We start from the raw sequence: 25,401 nt of genomic DNA, 5'->3' as shown, positions 1-25,401 counted from the left end.
GCTTATACATTTTGGAGATTAATCCTTTGTCACTTGCTTTGTTTGCAAGTATTTTCTCCCATTCTGAGGGTTGTCTTTTTGTCTTATTTATGTTTCCTTTGCTGCGCAAAAGCTTTTAAGTTTCATTTGGTCCCATTTGTTTATTTCTGTTTTTATTTCCATTTCTCTAGGAGCTGGGTCAAAAAGGATCTTGCTGTGATTTATGTCAAAGAGTGTACCTCCTATGTTTTCCTCTAAGAGTTTTATAGTGTCTGGCCTTACATTTAGGTCTTTAATCCATTTTGAGTTTATTTTTGTGTATGGTGTTAGGAAGTGTTCTAATTTCATTCTTTTACATGTAGCTGTCCAGCTTTCCCAGCACCACGTATTGAAGAGACTGTCTTTTCTCCATTGTGTATTCTTGCCTCCTTTATCAAAAGTAAGGTGACCATATGTGTGTGGGTTTATCTCTGGGCTTTCTATCCTGTTCCATTGATCTGTATTTCTGTTTTTGTGCCAGTACTATACTGTATTGATTACTGTGGCTTTGTAGTATAGTCTGAAGTCCGGGAGCCTGATTCCTCCAGCTCCATTTTTCTTTCTCAACATTGCTTTGGCTGTTCGGGGTCTTTTGTGTTTCCATACAAATTGTGAAATTTTTTGTTCTAGTTCTGTGAAAAATGCCATTGGTAGTTTGATAGGGATTGCCTTGAATCTGTAGCTTGCTTTGGGTAGTATAGTCATTTTCACAATGTTGATTCTTCCAATCTAAGAACATGGTATATCTCTCCATCTGTTTGTATCATCTTTAATTTCTTTCATCAGTGTCTTATAGTTTTCTCCATACAGGTCTTTTGTCTCCTTAGGTAGGTTTATTCCTAGGTATTTTATTCTTTTTGTTGCAGTGGTAAATGGGAGTGTTCCCTTAATTTCTTTTTCAGATTTTTCATCATTAGTGTATAGGAATGCAGGAGATTTCTGTGCGTTACTTTTGTATCCTGCTACTTTACCAAATTCATTGATTAGCTCTGGTAGTTTTCTGGTAGCATCTTTAAGATTCTCTATGTATAGTATCATGTCATCTGCAGACAGTGACAGTTTTACTTCTTTTATTTCTTTTTGTTCTCTGATTGCTGTGGCTAAAACTTCCAAAACTATATTGAATAATAAGTGGTGAGAGTGGGCAACCTTGTCTTGTTCCTGATCTTAGTGGAAACGGTTTCAGTTTTTCACCATTGAGAACGATGTTGGCTCTGGGTTTGTCATATATGACCTTTATTATGTTGAGGTAGTTTCCCTCTGTGCTTATTTTCTGGAGAGATTCTATCATAAATGGGTATTGAATTTTGTCGAAAGGTTTTTCTGCATCTATTGAGACTGTTATGTGGTTTTTATCCTTCAATTTGTTAATATGGTGTGTCACACTGATTTGCGTATATTGAAGAATCCTTGCATTCCTGGGATAAATCCCACTTGATCGTGGCGTATGATCATTTTAATGTGCTGTTGGCTTCTGTTTGCTAGTATTTTGTTGAGGATTTTTGCATCTATGTTCATCGGCGATATTGGCCTGTAGTTTTTTTTGTGACATCTTTGTCTGGTTTTGGTATCAGGGTGATGGTGGCCTCACAATGAATTTGGGAGTGTTCCTCTCTCTGCCATATTTTGGAAGAGTTTGAGAAGGATAGGTGTTAGCTCTTCTCTAAATGTTTGATAGAATTCGCCTGTGAAGCCATCTGGTCCTGGGCTTTTGTTTGTTGGAAGATTTTTTCTCACAGTTTCAATTTCAGTGCTTGTGATTGGTCTGTTTATATTTTCTATTTCTTCCCGTTTCAGTCTCGGAAGGTTGTGCTTTTCTGAGAATTTGTCCATTTCTTCCAGGTTGTCCATTTTATTGGCATAGAGTTGCTTGTAGTAATCGCTCATGATCCTTTGTATTTCTGCAGTGTCAGTTAACATATATTTTTAAATTACATATTCAGTTTACCATGAAGCAGTAGTATAATCCTGCAGTGTACAGTGCTGTGTGAATTTTTTAAATCTTGTGTATTTTACACATAAGGATAGTGTCCCATAATTTTTAATATTCAAAACTTATGAATATCAGAATTTCCAATATTTTATTTAAGAGATGTCTCCAGGAAAATGTGTTGATTTTTACATGAAGAGAGTCTTCAGGAAGTTGGAACATAGAAAAATGTAAGTAGTTAAGGTAAGGAAACTGATAAGAAAACCCTCAAGAATTACTCTCTGGGACCCAATCCAGCAGTCTCTGGAGGAACTCTATAATGATGACTTTCAAATACCAGCTCAGGAAATCAGTTGTACTTAAAAAGAGCAGCTTTTTGAAGAGATGGATTTTGTCTTAGTGTGGTAGAAATGATGGACCTATCAGCTGCCATTCCAGCCACCCTGTTGGGTGGGGGAGGGGCTTAGGGATATAGTCTATTCCTTTTGTTGCTCTTACTTAGAAAAGTTATTCTTAAAAATATCATTTGTTCCCTACCCGAAGTCGTGAAAGTTCCAGAATTCGTTACAGAATAAAATACTTAGGACATCATTTACAGGTTTCATATTCCTTGATTAAGCATCTGTTAACATCATATTGTCCCTCATTTCTACTTCTTTTTTCCTTTATACTGCCATGTGTAATATAGTTATGCACATATCAAAGAACCCTGAAAAAGTATAAAGTTAGTGAGTTTCTGAATTAGTGTTTAGTTACCAAAAAATTCAAAATCAGTCTAAATTTACTGAGCACACACCCAGTAATTTTCATTTGCGATAATAGGAGCTTGATGTTTTTTACATTCATATTTCTAAATTATGACTTAAAACTTAATATTGGAGCAACAAGTATTTGTTGATTGCAGTCCTTTTTTGCTTTGTCTGAACTGTTTGCCAGATGGTTTCTGCCATGGTTATGCTAATGAAAGTGCATTACCTAGTATTGCTTGCTTTGACTCATAATGTAGCTTGAAGATTTCTCATTCTAAGGCATTTGTTAACTATCAGCTCTCCTTTACCCTACTTAAAAGATTTTATTCCCCTTTCCGCCTTCCCTCACCTAGATTCGAGCTTGTTTTTGTTGTTATTGCAATGGTGATGTACTGATTTTTAGACACTGTGCTGGGTGGTTCCCCAGATTCACAAATGTTGCTAATCTGAAAAGAGAATTCCAGACACTTTTACAAGCCTGTCTCATCTAAGCTAATTTTAGAATGATTGTGTAGAATGAAATGTGCCTGAAATTGCTTATTAGTCATGGTGGTAGGGATCCATTTTGTCCTCTGGAAACTGGGATAATTAAAAGTTTTCACAGAAATATCTTAATGTGCCTGATTCAGTAAATGTGCAATTTGTTGTTATGTCAAATTTAATTGAAAGTTGGAGCTTGGAATAAAATGAAACTCGAAATAAATTTGAGTTAAGATTATGCAAAGAATTCTAAAACATAGCTTTAAATAGAAAAGAGTTATACTTTCAAGGTGGCTGTAAATTTGAGTTATTCTGTTCACTACATGCATTATTGCATTAAACATTATTCTTCTGTTGTAAGGTCCTTTTAGTTTATGTAAAAAATAATAGGGTCATCTTGATTAAGATGCTAAATATATTGCTGATTGGTTTAAATAAGGTACTGAAGGTTATGGAAATACAAAATTTTAAGAATGAATTCTGTCTTCTAATCAGGCCAGAATTATTAGAGTACGAGATCTGAGTGCTGCCCACTAGTTGAGAAATTACATAATACAGCTTTCAGAGTCAAAAGAATTTTGACTTTTTTGTCAGCTGTTACTTACAATATTTTGGTGTTTCATTTTAGATAGCTGATCTCTCATCTTAGAAGATACTGTATAAACAGCCCTATTCCCAAGTAAAAGTGCTGAGTGAAGCTGTTGTTTAATTCATTCCATTTTACTGAAGACTTACATGTGTAGAGTTCTTTCATAAACTGATTTTTAATTAAATTACTTTTAGCATAGAAGTTCCTGAAGCAGGATTAACACACTAGCCCATTTCAACAAGCTGTGTATTTGGGAATGGAATGAGAGTCATTCATCTCCACTAGGAAATTAAGAGTTGTTGTTCACAAATAATAAATTACTAGATTCTGACAAAGACTAATGGGATTAGGTAAGTGTGACTCAGTGTAATAAATGCAAGCCTAAGCATCCTTTCAGGCCCTGAATCAAACCAGGTACTGCTATTGGTTAAAGTCAGTCATGGCTTACAACCTGCTAGCTGTCTTGCTGTAGAAACTGTAACGTAAGGCCCTTGAAATAGATGCCGTCATCAGCCCCAGCCCCCAAGCATTCATCTGTTTAAACACATGACAGAAGATGGTAGAAGAGAATTCAGCAGCTCTTCGTGTAGTAGGAGTGGTTATTGTATCAGGACATACTTTGTTGTAGGCCAGCAACTTTTGAGTTAAAATACTATAGCTGTTTCTCTTCCTCTCCTTACGTCTTTCTTTCACTCTTTTTTTTTTTTTTAGGCAATAAACTCACTTATTTTTCTCACAAATATTTTGTGTAGATCCAAGGAGCAACAGATTCCAACTTTCTCCTGTAGCAGTTAAACCCTTATTGTCTCTTCAAGTAGATTTCAGTATTTTACTTCTTTTATTTTTTAAAAGGGAACGGGCAGCCAAGACGTAGATCCATCCAAGACTTGACTGTTACTGGAACAGAACCTGGTCAGGTAAGATTTAATATTTGAATTCTCTGTCTTTGAAGAATAGTAATGGGCAGAAATCAAGAATTAACTATAATATATATATATATATATATATATATACTCTGCAAAATTAGTTTTATGAGTTGACCTAAAATTATGATAGAGAGATTCATTATCACCGGAACTTAAATACTTAAGGGAAAAACAGTATAGATGCCATTATTGATTTAACCTGAAGGAAAATTTGTGAAAATATGTTGATTAATTCAATAGTGCTCTATGTATGTTATATGGTTTTTATATATGCTTTAATAAGGAAGTATTCAATTTTGTAATTTAACAATTTGTCATTAACATTGTCCTCTAAAATGAATCATTAGTATTATCTCCTTTTTACTAATGAGGGGAATAAATATTTCCCCAAAAGATGTCACTCCTCTGGGATCACAGGCACTGACATACGTGGCAGACTTTTAACATCTTTTAATTTGTCATATCCCCTAGATTTATATTTTTGTGAAACATCTTTAGGACAGTATTTACTAAGCAGATGGATAAACTCTAGAAAGTCTTCTATCCCAGTTGTTCAGGTTTTTATTCTTCATCTTTATATTTCTGGATATTCTTCTAAATGCCCCTTACCTCTTTGTAGATGACCCAGACAGTGCTGCAATTTAAGCCATTTCTGACAAGTGCAGAGTTTTAACCAACCAAGTATATAAAAGTAGCAGTCATTGCTTTTTCTGTTACTCAGGTCAATAGACTTAACATATATAATTTATATCACATTCTTAAAGTGAATTGAAAACTAATTATGAGGTTTTGTTGTTGCTTTCAGTTTTGCTGAAATAAATTTTAAGACTATAGCATGCATCTGAAGTAATAAAAATACCACATTATGGTCCATATTCATGAAAAATTATAGGATTATATGTTATAAATAATGTGATTTAATTTCTGGTAAAATGTATTAGTACTTTTCATCTAAAAGGTGTTTTATTATTTCATTTTTATAACATACTTGAAATTTTAGAGATTCTTTGTAGTCATTAATAAATATTTGAAAACCTTTTCTAGCCATCAGCTAACTTAACTAACAAAACCACTTGAGATATTTAAATGATAGATAGCCTTGATCTTCATTTATATCTGGAAATATTTTTATTTCTCGCAATACCCATACACATACTCAAATACATATATACACACATACGTACATATAATATATATACATAATACATATTAATTTATTATATACTTTATGATATTAAGTGATCTTAAATCTTGGTTTTATTTATTTAATAGCAGCTTTTTCAGTATATCTGCTTTCATGAGATCCCAGAACTTTTGAATGAAGTTTCCCACTTTCTCCCACTCAAATACTTAAAGTATTAACCAGGGCATTCAGTAACAGATAGCTTGACATCTGGTATTTGCTGTGATTCCTTAGAGGCTTGATGAGCTCAGTCTTTTTAATGCTATTTACTATTGCCATTGACATTCCAGTTATGAGAAACTCTGGCCAAGTATTCTCCCTTTGACTAGGAATGAGAGACTTGCTCTAAGACAGTTCAGGAGCATCTGCCAGTGCCAGTGCTCTTCTCTGTATTCTATATTAAAGGCATTGCTGTATTTCTGGACTGACCTCACCATACCAAGCCTTAACTTATTTCCTCACAAACTCCATATTACTTGAGACGTCGATCATTACCATTTTCATCTATGAAACACTGGAACTGAGGCCGACTTTGATTGTGGGACAGTCACCTGCATGAGTTGTCATGGACTACTCCAAGAGATTCAGAGTGAGGGGGAGTTTGATATGGTGGTAAAACCTGTTCTAAAACAGGTGCTATGTAGCCATTGTCTAGCCAGTTTTTAAAATTGATCCGCTCTTTCAGAATTACTTAAGTATTACGAACTTAAAATGCCTAATATCCAGTTTGGGGTGAGAATGACAAATGGTAATCCTCATATACTATGAAAACATTTTCCCCTGGAAATGTTATGATAAATGAGCATTAAATCTTTTTAATTACTACTGAAAATAACGTTCATTATTTGAAGAAGAAAAGTATGCACAATCTGGATTTTCAAAATTGAAGGTATAGTTCTTTTTAAAATCTGGCTAAGCAGTGATTAAACAGATGCATAGCAGGGTTTTTTGTTTGTCTTGGCCATGGAAATTGATAAAGAACATAAAAGCATTTGCCCAGTCAGTACAACCATCAGAGGAAAAGAGAGAGCTTACTAATGAAGTTTACTGTCACATCTCATAGGGGAAAGTGATCTGATGAGAGTTTCTACTATGACTCTTGATTCGAGACTGATCTTAATAAAATCACTTAAACTTTTCATCTGTCAACTAAAATTAAATTGGTTGTTTTTATACTGCCATTTCTATTGAGAGGAGGAATAGTGAACGTAGCAAGCTTCTTAATTAAAAGTGGTTGTGTAAGTATTCATGTAAAAGATTGCATCCACACAACATACAACTCACTTTTAAATTAATTGATTAAGGTTTTTAATTAATTCAGGAAGCTCATTAAGCACATGTAATGGATTTGGCCTCCATTTGAGAAGATGCTGAGAAAAAAGCTGCCCTTGATGTCCAGGAACTGATCTGATACTAAAGCCTTGGTGTTGTTAGAAGCTGGACATAAAGAATGTCTCAGAACACCAATAGACAAAGTGACTCTGAGACCATGATAAAATGAGACAAAACAAGACCATTTTGTCTAAGCACAGACAAAAACAAGGTCACTGTGCCACCCACAAAATACAAACATTGCCCTCTCCCAGTGGATATGAGTGACTGATGCTTCTTTACCAGATGCAGCTTTACCCTGACCCTAGACTGCCCTCCCTGTAGAATTGCCATTGCTTGCTGACAGTAGCCAATCTAGAGTGAACGCCTCTTTCTTTGGAGCCTCCTCAGAATCATTCAACAAAAGCCCAGATCCTCTAGTAAGCTCTTTCTAAAACCCTCTTACACCCCAGAGTGCCCCAGGGGGAGCACTTTGCTTTACTGCAGCAAATACTAAACCCAACTAACTCCACGACCGGTGTGTTTGTGGTAGTCTTTGGCCAGGGTGCATTGACAGTACCAAAAAGGCCCAGTCTCCCAGGAGCTTATTTGGGCAGATCAGACTTATGCCCAGATCATCTAGAGAACTTTAACAGTAACAGCTGCCTTTCATTTATTGTGCACCCATTTCGTGCCTTTAATGTATATTATTTAAATCTTAACCCTATAAGTTTGGTACTTTTTATTTGCCCCATTTTGCAGATGGATAAACTGAGGGTTAGAGAAACTTACCTAAGTCTTTACTTCCCTTACACTGGCCAGTAATTGCTATAACCAAGTTTTGAATCCAGATCTGATTCCAAAAACACACAAACTCTATACTCTCTCACTCTGTCTTGCATATAAAACTGAATGCAGTGCAGGGTAAAGTAATCCTAGACCTCTTCAGTTTCAAGTGTTTTGGCTTCAGGTGGTCTACATCATCATTAATCATTTAAATATTGTTTATTGATGATCATTTTTTGTTGTATTATATTGTTGAGCAAGGCTAACCCACCTTGATAATAAATTTCTTTTTTTTTTTTAATTTACTTATTTATTTATTTTTGGCTGCATTGGGTCTTCGTTGCTGCGCGCGGGCTTTCTCAAAGTTGCGGTGAGTGGGCACTACTCTTCGTTGAGGTGCACGGGCTTCTCATTGTGGTGGCTTCTCTTGTTGCAGAGCACCGGCTCTAGGCGCGCGGGCTCAGTAGTTCTGGCTCGTGGACTCTATAGTGCAGGCTTGGTAGTTGTGGCGCGCAGGCTTCAGTAGTTGTGGCGGGCAGGCTCTAGAGTACAGGCTCAGTAGTTGTGGTGTACGGGCTTAGTTGCTCTGCGGCACGTGGGATCTTCCCAGACCAGGGATCGACTCCATGTCCCCTGCATTGGCAGGAGGATTCTTAACCACCGCGCCACCAGGGAAGTCCGATAATAAATTTCTACAGATGACTGCACAGATTTATTTTTTATAATACATCTGGGTGAACCTTTCTGTGTTTCCCTAAAATTATACATTCTGATGTATGCCTGCATACCCGTTCTGGAATTGTATCCGATGTGGATCTGTTTTCAAGATTTCTCTTGGAGAGTGCTGCAGTCAAGGAAAATTTCAGCTGCAAGATGATGTGATGATGATTCTTTAAAGAACCATATGGACTTTAGAATCTACATTTACTGGTCAGATGTGTGGCTTTGGGCAAGTCCTTAATTTCCCTGAGCTTTAGCAACCTTATCTGCCAGTGGGGACCATAACATCCACCCCCCAGGGTTCTTATAACATGTGAAAGTACCAGACACACAATAGATGCTTAGTACATGCTTATATGCCTGTCCCCCTTAGTGTGCCTCCCAGGGGTCTTACAGCTTATTCTCACTATAATGTATTACTATAGAGAAATAAAACAAAACTAGCGCTTGGAAAGAAGTAAAATCCATTAGTGTTCTATTCCTGCTGTATCATAAGAGAAGCTTCTGTCAGGGATCATGGAAAGTATTTGCTTTAAAGGCCTTATATCACATATCAAAAGCTGTATTATCATACATTGTTGTTATTTATTGAAGGAATATAATTTATCATACTACTTCTTTTGTCCATCCTCATTCTGTACCTCCTTTAGTGTAAATAATTTTCTGTTAAAGCTCTAAATCAGAAGCTTACATAATAGTCTTAAATAATTCCTGGCTCATAGGATACCTTCCTATTGGAGAGTTTAAAGACCATATAAGAAAAATAAAATTCTAAAATTTCCCTTATAATGAACTATGGTGAAGCCAGAATTAGATTGAGCCCGTAATTTTGGATTAGGAAGGATGTTTTTAATATACCCTGTCATGTATAGATTTAATTAATCTGATTATCATAATGAGGAAGTACCCTTGTAAATCCACATTACCTGCTGATACCCATTTCTTTTTAATATTTATGTTGTTCAGATGTACTTCACAGAAATATCATATAAATCTCTGTGTTTTGTGGTTCTGTAATTTTAGCAACTAAGATGATTTCTGAGGGTTTTAAATAGCTTTCAAATGTCAGTCTAAATAGTAAGTAACCCTGGCCATAGATTCTTGACTTATGAAAATATTTTCCCAGTCTTTCAAGTGAGACATAAAAAGCAAAGCTTTATCTTTGTAAATAACTTCCAATTCCTCTTTATAAATATAGAGATAAAGTTTTGATCAAAGTCCAATTCTGGTTCATGTCTACTGATGGTAATTTGCCCTGCAGTTTAAATTTGGCTTAGTATTCTTTTGCTGTCTTAAATTGCTGTGTGGCATTTCTGCACTCTCAGAACCACTTTCATAGCCAACCCTTGTGGTAAGTCAAGTATTTCTGTATCTCTTAAACTTTTCAGTTTCTTTGAGAATAGAAAAAGTAATTGTAAATGTCTGGAAGGAAAGAGCAACCTAAATGAGTTTTAATAGTTTCAGAGCATTTATGGCCATCAGAATTTTATCAGTAACTTTTTTTTAAATAGCTAATATAAAAATAAGACTTCTTTCCTACTAGGTTGCCAGCAGTTTCATATTTTTTAAAAATTATCAAATATTATCTGTTCTTATCTATGCTTTGTATTTTTTAGGTATTCAAAAAATAAAGTTATGGTTTATTTTTATTTATTTATTTATTTTTGCGGTACGTGGGCCTCTCACTGTTGTGGCCTCTCCCGTTGCGGAGCACAGGCTCCGGACACGCAGGCTCAGCGGCCATGGCTCACGGGCCCAGCTGCTCCGCGGCATGTGGGATCCTCCCGGACCAGGGCATGAACCCGTGTCCCCTGCATCAGCAGGCAGACTCTCAACCACTGCGCCACCAGGGAAGGCCATGGCTTATTTTTAAATATTCTTCATTTTTTTTAAATACAAACATGTTAGCGTATTATATTATTCATTGAGATACTCATTCCTTAAAATATAAAGACTTATTTAGTTAATTTATGGTTTTAAATTTAACTCGTAGCCTTTCTTATAGCTTTAAAGAAAGACCAGTTTTGAGACTTGACCTAAAAATATGAGCATTATTTCTTAGTTTTATAGCTTATGGGAAATATGAAGTAGAACAAATGAGTGTGCACATGAGGTACTAAGAGTTTCTTAGAACGAAAGAAATAAAGTAGCAAAGAATTCTCTTAGGAAAGGTTTAAGTTGAAGGAATATGATAATTCATACTAGGTCCAAGTAGGATAATTTGTTTTAATATCACAAATGGGGCTTCCCTGGTGGCACAGTGGTTAAGAATCCGCCTGCCAATGCAGGGGACATGAGTTTGAGCCCTGGTCTGGGAAGATTACACACGCCATGGAGCAGCTAAGCCTGTGCACCACAATTACTGAGCCTGCACTCTAGAGCCCACAAGCCACAGCTACTGAGCCCGTGTGCCTAGAGCCCGTGCTCAACGACAAGAGAAGCCACAGCAATGAGAAGCCCACGCACCACAACAAAGCGTAGCCCCCGCTCGCTGCAACTGGAGAAAGCCCATGTGCAGCAACAAAGACCCAATGCAGCCATAAATAAATAAATAAATAAATAACTTTAACAAAACAAAACAAAAGCAGTAGCAAGTAAATTTGTCTGTCTTGGGTAGTAGCTCTGGGTAGAGGGGAGAAAATGTATCCACTGTGAATCAATAAAAACTTTCCCAGCTTGATGGAAGATATAACAAATCCCAACCACAACAAATCCCAAGCAGAAAAAAAAAGAGAAAACCTATATTACTGGGTTAAAACACAGGGCGTACTATAGTCAAATTCTAGAAAACAAAGACAAAGAGAATAGAGTAAAAAAGCAGCCAGAGAGAAAAGATTGTCCACAAAAGAATACCAGTTAGATCCTCCAAAGCAACAAGGAAGACAGAAGAAAGTAGAGTATCTTCAAACTGCTGGAAGAAAACAACTGTCACCCTAGAATTGTTAAGTCAACAAAAATGTGAAGAATGAGGTCAAAGTAACATTCTCAGGTGAACAAAAACTGAGTTTACCATCCATAGACTCTAACGCTAAGAATTTCTAAAGCGCATATGTTAGGGAGAAGGGGAGTCCTGCTATTGCTTTTGTAGGGTAGGGTTTTTTCCCTAGTTTACTGAGAGTGAAGCCTTTCTTGGGTTTTGGCTTTAAGCAGGGGGTTCGCCAGTCCTACTCACATCCAACAAAGACGTAAGACTTTATGCCTGTTTCTCTGAGTGCAGCAGGCAGTCAGAACAAAAGCTACAGGCCATTGGGGTTCAATTGAAATTCCCAGGGCTAGCAGCTTAAGCACTTGCTAGACTTTATTTCTGGTCTCAGAGCTTTTCCCTTACTTCCTTGCAAGCTTATCAGTTTTTTAAGAGATATTTTATGTGAGTGCATATAAATTTTTTTAACATATGTATATTTATCTAATATTCTTAGAGGATTTATTTGTTTTTTGCAAGTGTTTTGGGACCTCTTCTGATAGAAATGGAAGTCTCTCCTGTGTCTTAGAATGGAAATTATCTCTTGTTATTTTGTTTTCATATCAAAACCACACTTTGTTCCTCCTGTCACTTCTTGCAGGTGAGCAGTAGGTCATCCAGTCCTAGCGTCAGAATGATCACTACCTCAGGACCAACCTCAGAAAAGCCAGCCCGCAGTCATCCATGGACCCCTGATGATTCCACAGGTGACCAGTTTATCCTCATTATAATTATGAAGTTGAATTTATCATGTTTATGTTCATTTAATCATGTCATTTCTCTAATGCTTACAAAGGCAGGCATTATACAGTAGTTTAGATTTCCCTGTTAATAAGATCAGATATTTAGCAATAAGTTTTAAAATGCCTTTTTGAGTGCTAAGACAGAGACTACTACCTTGCCCCATGTGTTTTTTTCCCCCAGATACTAAACATGTATTTTGAAGATGGTTTGTTTGGGGACTTTTTTCAAATAGGAAGATATTCTATTCTTGATATTTCAGTCTGATTGTCCTATTACAATCCATCCTTTTCAGTAATAGTAGTAAATTCTCATCTTTTGATAACTAAAATTAGAATGGTAAAATAATCATCTTCATCTCAGTCTTGTTTTAAAAATACAAGATATTATGTACCTTGGTAAGAAAAACATTTCTGACCGTTGACCTTTTGAATCATTTTTAACTGAGAGGGAGACCTCATTTCAGTTACGTAAATATTCTGTTAAATAGACTTTTAAAAGCCTGGTAAGAGTTATTAAAACTCCCCAACATGAAAAACTAACTGGTCAAAATCAAAATATTAGTATTAAAACCTGCCTGTCTGAAGGTCGTAAGGGAATAGTTTCATTATGGGTAAGCAGGAAATTATGTGCCATAATAGAAATTTTCTTTAGCATTAAGGGGATACCTTGATAAATACACAGCAATATACTTCTATAAAAATTATTTATATGTTACTATGTCAGAGAAGGAAGATGATCTCTTAGATCTTGGAAAATTAAGCAATTTGGGGTTTTATATAAGATCAATTATGTTACTAATTGTGGCAATTAAAAAGTCAGCTTTCTGTCTTTACAAACTAAAATTCTGCTTACAGGTATTTGCAGATACTTGTCATGGTTTAGTCAAGTTCATAATTTAATTTAAAAAATTAACTGGGTGGCTTTTCTCCGTGTCATGTAAGATAGAACTATGTTTAGCCTTGGGTGTACTCACTAGTTTTAGTAAGTTTAAATTCATTGGCGGCAAAAACTCCTAAGTTTCACCCTCAGCACAGCGCAGCCTAGGATTATCCAGAACATTCACCACTACTCAGCACGTGTGCAGAATTTACCATGACGTACTTCTCCTCAGAGGTGGGCAGGGAAATGCTCTCGACAGATTTGACCATTAACATTCAGGTAGTGTCAGCTCTTTTTGGTTCCTACATCCTTCGGTGAGGGCATGCTCGCCCAGACATTACAGCATTTGGCAGGTCTCCTCACTTCAGCCTGGACTAATCTAGACACGCCAGTCAATGTGTGGCAGATAGTGAATTCATGAGGGAAAAATCAAAATTCTCCTAAGTCCCTCTCACTTAACTGCTGCATTTTGTTTCTTTTCTGGGACCTAAAATACCACAAAATAGCAATAGCTAGATATCATACATAGGTCCAGGTTGCAGTATCAACTGAATTTTGACTTTGCCTTGAAATATACTGCAAATGTGTGGTTATGGTTTTTAAATATTTTGAATACAATTTTAGAAGTTGAGAATCTGGTTTAAGTTTATAATTAACGAAGTTCAGCTTTGCACTGTTTCTAAGAAAAATACTGATAATCAAGCTAACAGAATAAATTGTAGGAAAGAGATAGGTAAAACCTTTTTCTTTGAAGGCCCACTGACCCAGAAAAAAATTAGAAGTGCATACATACGTTAAAACAGCATAATTAATTCGATTTTTTAACTTAAAAGGGCAGAGGTTTTTGTGCTTTTTCAGAGAAAAAGAGCACAATGATTTAATAATCATAACACATAAGTACTCTTGGGTTTCTACTTAGAATGTATTGGCGATAGAGACAGATATACATACGCAAGAGCAGCTAGTGAAAGAGATGCCTAGACCCAGTAGAGGGTCCCACCGTGGGCGGGGAACGGTGCACAGGGGGAACATTCACTCAAGAGTTTGTCCTGTGCTTAGTACTTTGCAAAGATAGAAATATAAGACATGCCCCATTGCTTGCATTCTGATTACAGTTACAATACTGACACATTAAAAGTAAATTCATCATGCTGTATAACAAACTACTACACCGAATGTTTTAATAGTTATAAATAAGCATAATCCTGGCATAGTCTGTGACTTTTCTGTAAAATAGTGAGATTAGTCACTATTGTTCTTTAGTCATAAAGCAGAAAGGAGAAGACAGCATTCCACATGAAGGGAGCACATAGAGAATATGAGATAGTTATAAGTATTGTGTTTAAGGGGCTAGAAAAGAGATTCCACCTAACTTAACCAAATCAGTGTGAATCTGGACATTTAAGAAAAGAGGTTAGATTTGATCAACAACCAAAAAACAAACTTTTGTGGCATAGCCTTGCTATCTTGTAACCAGAAACTGAAAGCTAAATTTCAATTTAAGTGAGAAAGTAAAATCTCACGTCTTGGTTTCAGAGAACAGATGAAATTCAATAAAGGACCTTAAGTTTCCCACTCTCAAAGGGCTTTAAAATTGTTTGAGTAGCACAATCCTTGGACTTTTTTTTTCACCCCCAGAATACTGTGAAACACTGATATATTTAATTCTGAAATACATATTGGATATAGGGGACTGATTTAATAGGATATATCAAGTATCAAAGATTTAAGAAAGAGCGATAGGAGTGGAAATATTAAGTTGAAAAACTCTTTCAAGACACTTAATTTTTCCAATAAGGTCAGGGGGAAGTCACTTTTAATCAGTTTAATTTTGTGGAAAGCAGTGTTTGGTGGGAGCATTATTTGAAACTATTGTAAGGGGGTGGGGAGAGGTTTCGTCAGAGAAACAAATGTATTTCTTATTTAGCCATTTCAGAAAAACCTTTATGTTATATAATTTTAGGGTAAAGGCTCTCTTAGGCAATCCTCTGTTATTCCTTCTTTAGTGCACTCCAATATTTGATTAACAGTAATTTTTTAATCTGAAATATAAACTTGAGTATTTAAAATTGCCCTCATTTCCCAATTCTTCGTTTAGTATCAATAACAATAATTTTAAAACAATAATAATAACCACCACCAGCACCATGTGTTGAGTGCTCACCATAGGCTAGCTAGCACTGCATGGTATTCCTTACATGCATTATCTCATTTGGTCTGATTTAGCTTTGCTTTTGGAGTTATTTGCAAGCACATTCTTAATGGCCTTTTAAAAAAAAACTGAAGCTAGAATATCAGTCAGCAGTAAATTAGGAGGCTACTGAACCGTCAAACTGTCTTAGTTTCCTATTGCATTTGAGGCAGTGCCTTGCTGTCGTCCTGACCTTGCCTGCCTTCATCCGCACCACTCTTTCAAGGAGTCGCTTATAGAAAAAGGGCTGAACAGCTCACTTGCTTAGCTCACTTATTCTCTATTATAAACGATGGGAAAGCAGCTACTTCTGAAATAAAAAGTCCATATTACTTCACAGTGATTCTTCCTGCTTCTGGAACTGTTGTACATAAATGTTAATATTGGGAAGCAACCATCCCATGCTTCTCTTGCAAGTTGTTATGGCAGTTTTACCTCTTTTGAAATACAAACAAAACCTGTCTGTTCAAATAGTCTGATAAAATTGACTGGTTGTTTGAATTAACCCTTGTAACTATTTTTGGCATGATATTGAGTCACAGTTTCCATACTGTCAATGTGTGTAATATACTCCCATCAATAACATCTCTCATTTTCTGCAGTGATTCTCATTGGGAGGAGTGGGATGAGCAGCTCATGTTAGAATCTATACTAATTGAAGATGATCCACTGGGAGAGAAAGTGCCTCTTGCTTTCCCCCTTTCCCTGTGAAGGAACACTGATGTTGCCGGAGTTGACACAGCCTTAGAGTAAACTTAGCATGATCAAGGAAAGAATGTGGAATTTGATTAGGTAGAGTCAGTTACGACTGAATTTAAAATATAAAGGTCCCATATCACTGTTTTTGTTTTTAATTAAACAAGGCCTTACATGCTTTAATATATTGTGTTCTATTCAACTTATAGCCAACTTAAATTGTAGGTGTGAGAGTATGGTTGTATTCCAATTATCTGTAATTGGATATCCTCTGTTTACTTTTAGAATTCAAAAATTACCAGTAGCAATAACTTTTATTTTACTCTAAGAAAAACAATACCATTATCTCATGCATACTTTCTTGCTTTTTGTTTCTAATTATTTGTAACAGAAAATAAATAAAATACATACTCTAATTCCAGATACCAATGGATCAGATAATTCCATCCCAATGGCTTATCTTACACTGGATCACCAACTACAGGTAAAGGATTACTTTCTCAGCAAAGTTTACTTTTTCCTTTTAGAGAAGTTTATCTTTAAAGCTGATGGTTGTGTTCCTATCTGTTATTGTATATTCATTTATTTATGCTTTTAGTTGACCTCCTTAAACTTTTAAAAATCAAGCTGAAATAACTGATTCTCAGTTAAGTCAATCAAAATTAAAATTGCCAAAATCACTGTTCCTGTTCTAACAATCATCTTAAAATACTCGTACCTTTGTTCAAGACTGCCAAGAATAGCATTTTGCTCTTTATTTTTAGTGCATTAAAATGTAAAAGCCATATAAGCTCATTTCTGCTTAATAGATTTTGTGGTACTTTGGCATGTTCATGGTGACTGAAAATACAAGTAGTGTACTTCATTGTCTCCTCATGCGTGTGAGAGCTATAAACATCTTTCAATATAATAAAGTCTGGCAACCTGAAATGTAAAACCAGAGGCCAAGAGTACTCGACTCATGGTTCTCTGTAACAACGAGAAAGTGTTAAAGCGGCAAGTGTAAATTTAAGATCTGAGTTAACGTTGACAAAAGGGCACTGAGATTTTCTAGGCCTGGTTTAACACTTATTTTTAAAAGATCATTGCTTTAGTGCTATAAAAATATATCACAGTCTCTGTCTTAACTCTCAGCTAGGTACTGAGTTTGATTTAATTATGTTTTGACATTCCTGGTTTTTCAGCCTCTAGCGCCATGCCCAAACTCCAAAGAATCCATGGCAGTGTTCGAACAGCATTGTAAAATGGCACAAGAATATATGAAAGTCCAAACAGAAATTGCATTGTTATTACAGAGAAAGTAAGTTGTCTTTAATGAATAAGAGTAAATCATTAGTATTTTGAATTTAAAACGTGTTAAGGTGCAATATTGTTTAAAGACATGAAAACTTAATAATTTTTAGAATTAATCACTAAGCATATTTCTAATGTGGAGATTTTCTCTATGTTTAAGTTTTAAGCACCCTTCGGCTAATTTTCCCTGCAAAACTCATCTCTTTTGACTATTTCTTATTATATTAGGAAAAATATAACTAAGGGAAATAAACTAGTGTTCATAACCATGTGTTTTATGTTCTCAGAATTTTAAGGTTAAAAGCTGTTTAGATTTACTTTTATAAAGATTTATTGTTTTTTTGGACAAAGGTAAAATAATTTGATTTACTAATGTTCAGTTGTGCTTTATCTTAGAAACATATATGTAGATATATTCTTGCCAGGTGTGTGTTTAGGAGAGTAGAATTACTTATTAGAGGGCTTTATTTCATATCTATGAGTGTTTTTCTAGGGAGTTTTGTACTTACATTTTTCTGGGAGATACAGAGACTGCTTTACTCCCCTTTTAAAGAAATACAGTCCCATTTCCATACTTCTCTATTTGAGATTCTTTAAAAAACAGTATTTCAGTTTTCTTAAACATGACCTTCATGAAATAACCTATGGAGCTGATTTATGGTGGTAGGTGGTTTTTTTACAGTTTACTAATACAGTGATGTAGATGAATTCAACTTAATATTTTAAAGGCTAAATACGAGATTAAATATTACAGTCTGCAAACTGTAGAACTAATTATGGAACTCTGTGGCACTTTATGATAAGAAAAAAAACGATTTCTTATGTCTGAATATGTATTTCTTATACCTAACCTATAATGTTTTCATACTTTAATCATTTGAAAGAGGAGTTCTATGCTAGAGAAAAACAAATGGTGAATTGTGGGCACTGTAAAAAATATGATAGTTTTAATTGATTTTTAAATACTTTAAATAAGAAATGTTACTAGTAACATTTTGTTTGAGGACTTTTCATTAATTCAGTTATTTCCAGCAGCCTCACTTTAGGAGCTAATACATACTATCCCCCAAATAAAAGGCGCTTAAAGAAGTGTATCAGGCTGGGGGCTTCCCTGGTGGCGCAGTGGTTAAGAATCCGCATGCCAGGCTTCCCTGGTGGTACAGTGGTTGAGAGTCTGCCTGCCAGTGCAGGGGACGTGGGTTCGAGCCCTGGTCTGGCAAGATCCCACGTGCCGCGGAGCAGCTAAGCCCGTGCGCCACAGCTACGGAGCCTGCGCGTCTGGAGCCTGTGCTTCGCAACAGGAGAAGGCCGCGGCAGTGAGAGGCCCACGCACCGCGATGAAGAGTGGCCCCCCGTTCGCCGCAACGAAGACCCAACGCAGCCAAAAATAAATAAATAAATAAATTTTAAAAAAAGAATCCGCATACCAATGCAGGGGACACGGGTTTGAGCCCTGGTCCGGGAAGATCCCATATGCCACAGAACAACTAAGCCCATGTGCCATAACTACGGAGCCTGCGCTCTAGAGCCCACGAGCCATAACTGCTGAGCCCCCATGCCACAACTACTGAAGCCCGCACGCCTAGAGCCCGTGCTCCACGACAAGAGAAGCCACTGCAATGAGAAGCCCGCACACAACAAAGAGCAGCCCCACTAGCCACAACTAGAAAAAGCCTGCACGCAGCAACAAAGACCCAATGCAGCCATAAATAAATAAATAATTTATTTTAAAAAAACAAAAAAATTTATCAGCCTATAAAAGACTCCGGTTTTTCCCGAAAACGTTTGCAAGAGTAAGTGGTTCAAAAGTGGTATTTTGTATTCTTCTCATTATTTTAAAATAGGAAGGAGATTTAGGTTGGATAGCAGCTATTTTAATTAGCTTGCAGATGTTTTGTTAGCTCCCACTTTGCACTGTAGTTAAATAGGATTGTGGTTTCAGAATATGAATATGACTACGTGAGTATAAAAGTAGAATGTGAGGCTTCCCTGGTGGCGCAGTGGTTGAGAGTCCGCCTGCGGATGCAGGGGACACGGTTTGTGCCCCGGTCCGAGAAGATCCAACATGCCACGGAGCAGCTGGGCCCGTGAGTCACGGCCGCTGAGCCTGTGCGTCTGGAGCCTGTGCTCCGCAACGGGAGAGGCCACAACAGTGAGAGGCCCGCGTACCGCAAAAAAAAAAAAAAGTAGAACGTGAATGATTAAAACTTCAAGTGTTATTTTCAAGGATAGCTAGATAAAGCCCTTCCCAGCCTTTTTCTCTTCCTTCCTACACAAAAGGGATACCAAATGAAATTTTCTGCCACTTTTATTATGCCATGTTATCTGTTTTCACTACTTATCTAAGTACAGTTGCTTATTAAAAGGATTATGGTATTTGTATGGTTACGCCAGAAGAACGGTTGATAGTTTCCATTCCAGCCCATAATTATATTTGAATAATGTACCTAAGATGCATAATGATAGACCCAGAATAAAAGTTCTAATTAATTGAGCTTCCATCATTAGCTGTTAAGGTATGAATATTTCCATCCTGTGTAATATGTGGTATTTGTTTTTAGGCAAGAACTAGTTGCAGAACTGGACCAGGATGAAAAGGACCAGCAAAATACATCTCGTCTGGTACAGGAACATAAAAAGCTTTTAGATGAAAACAAAAGCCTTTCTACTTACTATCAGCAGTGCAAGAAACAACTAGAGGTCATCAGGAGTCAGCAGCAAAAACGACAAGGCACTTCATGATTCTCTGGGACCGTTAAATTTTAAAATATGCAAAGAAAGACTTTTTTTTAAAGGAAAGAAAAACCCTTATAATGACAATTCATGAGTGTTAGCTTTTTGGCGTGTTCTGAATGCCAGCTGCCTATATTTGCTGCATTTGTTTCATCGTTTATTTTCCTTTTCTCATGGTGGACATGCAATTCACCTGTCTCCTCATATAACATGGGGGCATCTGTACTTGAATAAGCAGCAGTTCTCAACTTCAAAACAGATGCAGTAAACCGTGGCTGTATATGCATGCTCGTTGTGTGAAGGCTAGCCTAACAAAAGGGGTATCAAACTAGCTGCTATGAGCAATCATTGTCTTTTTTTCGAGGTGGAACCTCAAGAATGATTTTGTTCTTGTATCTCATCTCAAAAAACCAATAATTTTTTTCCAAAAGATGGTATATACCAAGATAAAGACAGGGTATTATAAATCTAGAATAATTGGTTTTACATTATAGAAATACAGAACCTTTAGGGATAGTTGAGAGTGAGGGCTTTGATGCCAGCATCCTTGGATCAGTACTGAACTTTATCCATGAAATATTTAAAGGTAAGTGGCGGCTGCTGTATTTAATAAAAGCATATTTCATTAGACTAAACTTTGTCTATGATACATTGAACAAAATGGAACCCTTTTTTTTTAAAAGGTATAAAGATTTTTAATTCTGTGATTGCGTGTATGTGTGCTGAAACTGTAAAGCTTTTATGACTCTAATATTAATATCCCTCAAATGAAGTTAAAAGGTAAATGAACATGATCCAGCTTAAATGATCATTCCTTCCTGCAATGATTATTGGATTGTTCTACTGTATATTTGAAAAACTGAAGAGAAATCATGGAAAATGGAAATAATTGCTCCAGCCAAAAGGCTTGGGCCTAGATTTCTTTTACAATACCAAATGAGCAAAAAACCTGGCAAATCAGGACAAGTTAATGAGGAAGTTAAAGGAGTATATCTAAATTCATCAAGTATCCTATTATCGATACTGGAATGATTGATTTTCCTTGCAAGCCCACCCTAGGATGCCTGCTGCCTTTCAACACTTTTAAAGGAATTTCACTTATAAATAGAAAATTTATATTGTTAACAGTAACTTTGCTACCAACTTTGAAAATAAAAGTAATAATAAAACTTCACTGAAATAATAAACTATATAAGCTCTATTTTTTCAGTTGGTATTAAAATTAATTACATTTTGATACCAGTACAAGGTGTCTTTTAAGTAGGGATGTCATCGACCTCATTTTTATAGCATTAATGTTTTATGAAGAGAAAATTTAAAATGAAAGCATAATTGCTGTGATTATTAGACTTATATCGTGATTGTATTGTAGTTTTGCTCTATTTCAGATAAGCAAGCTGATCTAAGAATTTATCAAAACTATTCTTAAAAATACTAAAGCAGGTAACTTTTTCTTCCATTATTTTTTCTTCTTCCCACTGAGTTTTATAATGTATTCCTTATGTATACAAGCAATAAAGGTAAAGGACAGTTTGTACTAAACTGTGTCATTTTTAGCTTCTTCAGAATCTATTATTAAAAAGTTTTTGGTAAATAAATATCGACCATCACTTCATTTAAATAAAAGGAGGTTTTCATTCCCAAGTAATTTAATTACCTAGCTGAAAGTGATATTAGGCTTAATGTATTAATAGTAAAGTAAAATTGGCACAGAAAATAACTCTAAGGAAAAGCTTCACTCTTCCATAGTATTGCTGCTTGTCTGTACATCTACCACTCCACCAAAAGGGACCTAGTCGGTGTTTAGAGACTTTTCTAATTATCCCAGAGCATGAGGTAGCCAAGCGTGGATGCTAAGGCTGAACTTTTCCATTAGGATTTAGCATTTTAGATTTCAGATTTTATTTCTAGTCACGAATGTGTTTTTGCTATACACTACACACTTAAAGGGAAAGTTTATTATTGTTATTACTACATGCAATCACTTCATTAAAATATCCCAAATAAGTAAATGGAAGAAAATAGTAGTTTTAAGTCATGATGCCAAATGCAAAAAAGGCTGTTGAACGCTTGCTCGTTTGTTTACAGTATGTTCCTGGGGATTTTCAGTACTGTAGCGGTCCTGTACACTGAGTGCAATTCAGCCTTACTTGGTTTTTAAGTACTTGCCAAGCTCATATTTTTCAAGTCCTTATTATCCTTGATGATGGGAGAAAAGCATAGCAGGGATGATTAAAATCCACAGCCAGTTTCATCAGTGTTCTCACCCATCAGCCCTTCAAACAGAGGTGTTAACAAGCAGCCAAATTTGTTATTAATTCCGGTCTTACCGTTTATTCTAACCCTCGTTTTTTGGGGTGGAAATAGCAAACAGATAAACAAGTATCTAAGAGGCCCCAGTCTGAAAAATTCACAAACAATCCTTGAATAAGCCCTAATTACATTTTATTTTTACCTCCAGGGAAGGAAGACAAAGCTTTTATCTAACTTACAGGGAAATACTCCTCAGCAGTAAAAATAGCTTTTTTGAGTCAAATAAAAATCAGTTAAGAATATTTACCTTATAGCAACATAGCATATTGAAGAGGTCTGTTTAAAAGCTGTTTACAAATGTTTGACTATTTTTGGTGAGGTATTTTAGAGCATCAAATGTCTTTTTTTTTTCTGCAAGTTTCTTTTATGTTCCTAGTTTCAGCTCCTGCCTGTAGCCAGATCACAGGCCTTCCCTGTGAAACTTTTGTTTCTTTATGTAAGTGTGTGTGGTTTTCAGTGGTCAGCTCCTTTCTTCAAACGGTAGGAAGTTCTACTTCTGTCATTCAGAACATTTTATGTAAAATGATGTGATGCAGAAATCCTTGTGCATACTGTATAATTGAAGGAAGCTTTTTAGATTTATTTTTGTTTGTAATAAAATTCAGATTGTTACTCTAAACTTGGTCATAAAAATGGTGAATGATTTATATCAGCAAATGAGCTGTGAGGTGTTCTACTCGAGCAGCATGTTTACGTTATACAAAATCGAATAAAAACTGAAAAGTCGGTAATCCTAATACTCAATGCTGTTGTAACATAATCATGATTTTTGAGAGGCTGGGTGATTGGCCAGTTAATACATCATTTCCCCCAATTCTAATTTTTGGTTAAATGGATTCTCTTCACAGTTTCAATGAATCCTGATTTGTATGAAGTATAACACGGTGTACATCACTACACTTCTGCTCATTAGAAACCTGATTTCTTGTAGTCTATCTAAATTACATTAAGTATTTCATTTCTTTATCAACCTACTAGCCCTCTAACCTACACATCTGTGCACACAGACATTCTTATAAACTCTGCCTTCACTTTAGTAAATATACCTGCTTATTCACTCATTCCTCAACAAATATTTATTGGGCACCTGTGATAAGCCAAGCTGCTGTGGCTAATGCCAAGTGACATGTCCACTTCAGTCACATGGTAGTTAAATGGTGTTCCCATTTCACAGGTGGGAAAATAGGCTTCTAAAGGTTAAGACTTGTGCCTGAGTCTGCTTTTCTATCATCATCTGGTTTCAGCAGAATTACATGCCTGGAGACTCAGCAGCCACTATCAGCCCACGTGAAGGAAAATGGAATGGCAAACAAAGGAAGGGGAACGTGAGGTAACTTTAAACTTGCAGGCACGGGGACTTTGTGTCCACTTTTAAACCCAACATTGAGACCCATATTTGTCTTTTAAAGCCAAGTCTGTGTTTTAAGCCACTTGGCTGTGCTGTAATTTAAAATGCTCACTAAGTCCCAAGGTGCTTCAGCTCTTTCACTCACTTATTGGATGGGTGGGGTTATCTCCAGTCTTCCGCCCCACCCTGCACCCACACACCTGAAGGATGCGCTGCAAATGGAAATACAGGTCGTGGTGCTGTGAGGCTTGGTCTTTAGACTCGTTCTCCACTCTATAGGAAAGTGAGACTTAGCCCAGGTTTTTTTGTTTTTGGTTTGTTTTTGGTTTGTTTTTTGCCCCTTTTGCGGGTGTGGGGGTCTTATTAAAGAATAATTGGGGTGTAATTTTTATACGGTAAACTGCATTCATCTAAAGCGTGCAATTTATTGAGTTAGACATATTGTATATACACTTGTAAAAAAAAAAACCACCCAGCAGCCAACATCCTGATCATCTCCATCACCTCCAGAAGTTCTCTCATCTCTTGCTGTCTATCCCTCCCTTCACTCCAAGCGCCAGACACTGGTCTGTTCCCTAACCGTATAAAATAGTTCTCATTTTCTAGAATTTTACATAAATGATACAATATGTACTTTTTTTAAGCTTTTTTTCTCCTCTCGAAGAGTTAACTCCTTTGAGAGGATTTTTTTTTTAAGAATTTTTTGATGTGGACCATTTTTAAAGTCTTCATTGAATTTGTTATAATATTGATTCTGTTTTATGTTCTTGGTTTCTTGGCCACGAGGCATGAAGGATCTTAGCTCCCTGACCGGGGATCGAACCCGCACCCCCTGCATTGGAAGGTGAGGTTTTAACCACAGGACCGCTAGGGAAGTCCCAGGAATTTTTAATTAGACCATTTTTAGTGATGCTTGAAAACCTTTCAGTATCAGTTTTTGAGGGCAAATGTAGGTTTTAGAGGGCTGTAGGTATGTCCAGTATGACCTGCTTGATTGTGCAGTGTTACCATCTTCTGAAACATTTAAGATCACTTTATTTTTATGTTCTTACAGAACCTTAATACTTCACTCACAAAATCCCTTGCATTTGTTTTTTAAAGTAAGTATATTTGTATATGTATTGCTTCAGGTGTTAGAAATGTGAATGGACATGGCAACATTAATAAGTACTTGGTGGTTTTCAGCAAATATGCTTCATAAATGTAATTTTTTTAAAGTTTTCTCTTTTTTTTTTAGGTTGTAGCTGCTTTTTGCTGGCTAAAAAAAGGAAAGATTAGGTTGATTATACCACAAAACAATAGGCAGAAAAATATTTTAAATACCAATGAAAACAATCTTCTTTAAAAAGTATTTGACATGGTATCTCATTCAGTTTTCTACCAGTGGTCCTACCTGGTATAGTGGTGCCCATAGTAATAAGTAAGAGTGCATTGGCAGAGTGTGTACTGCTTACCACCAGGACCTGTACTCCTTTTCCATCAGTGACTAATCACTGCTCTCAGTGTATCTTAGGCCCCTGCCACAAGGTCCCACTAAAACTTAAAACTAC

General features: G+C 36.1%; 1 protein-coding gene across 3 annotated transcripts in view; it reads left to right on the top strand.

Annotated features, from left to right (window-relative positions):
- MAP3K7 (mitogen-activated protein kinase kinase kinase 7) overlaps nt 1–23,741 on the top strand; it is a 68,707-nt gene extending 44,966 nt beyond the window's left edge. For 2 of the 3 annotated variants that reach the window (XM_079938712.1, XM_079938711.1), the window contains 5 exons: nt 4,619–4,683; nt 12,256–12,361; nt 16,587–16,648; nt 17,349–17,464; nt 20,019–23,741. In XM_079938712.1, coding sequence (XP_079794838.1) covers nt 4,619–4,683; nt 12,256–12,361; nt 16,587–16,648; nt 17,349–17,464; nt 20,019–20,199 — 530 coding nt within the window. In that variant the 3' untranslated portion in view covers nt 20,200–23,741. The remainder of the gene's footprint in view (nt 1–4,618; nt 4,684–12,255; nt 12,362–16,586; nt 16,649–17,348; nt 17,465–20,018) is intronic. The other variant, XR_013830704.1, reaches the window with a different exon arrangement.
- Nucleotides 23,742–25,401: the final 1,660 nt, after the last annotated feature.

The sequence above is a fragment of the Stenella coeruleoalba genome (assembly GCF_951394435.1).
Source record: "Stenella coeruleoalba genome assembly, chromosome: 12".
Taxonomy (NCBI): Eukaryota; Metazoa; Chordata; class Mammalia; order Artiodactyla; family Delphinidae; genus Stenella; species Stenella coeruleoalba.
Note: the sequence above shows the minus strand (reverse complement) of the source record. Positions and strands in the feature narration are given on the sequence as shown.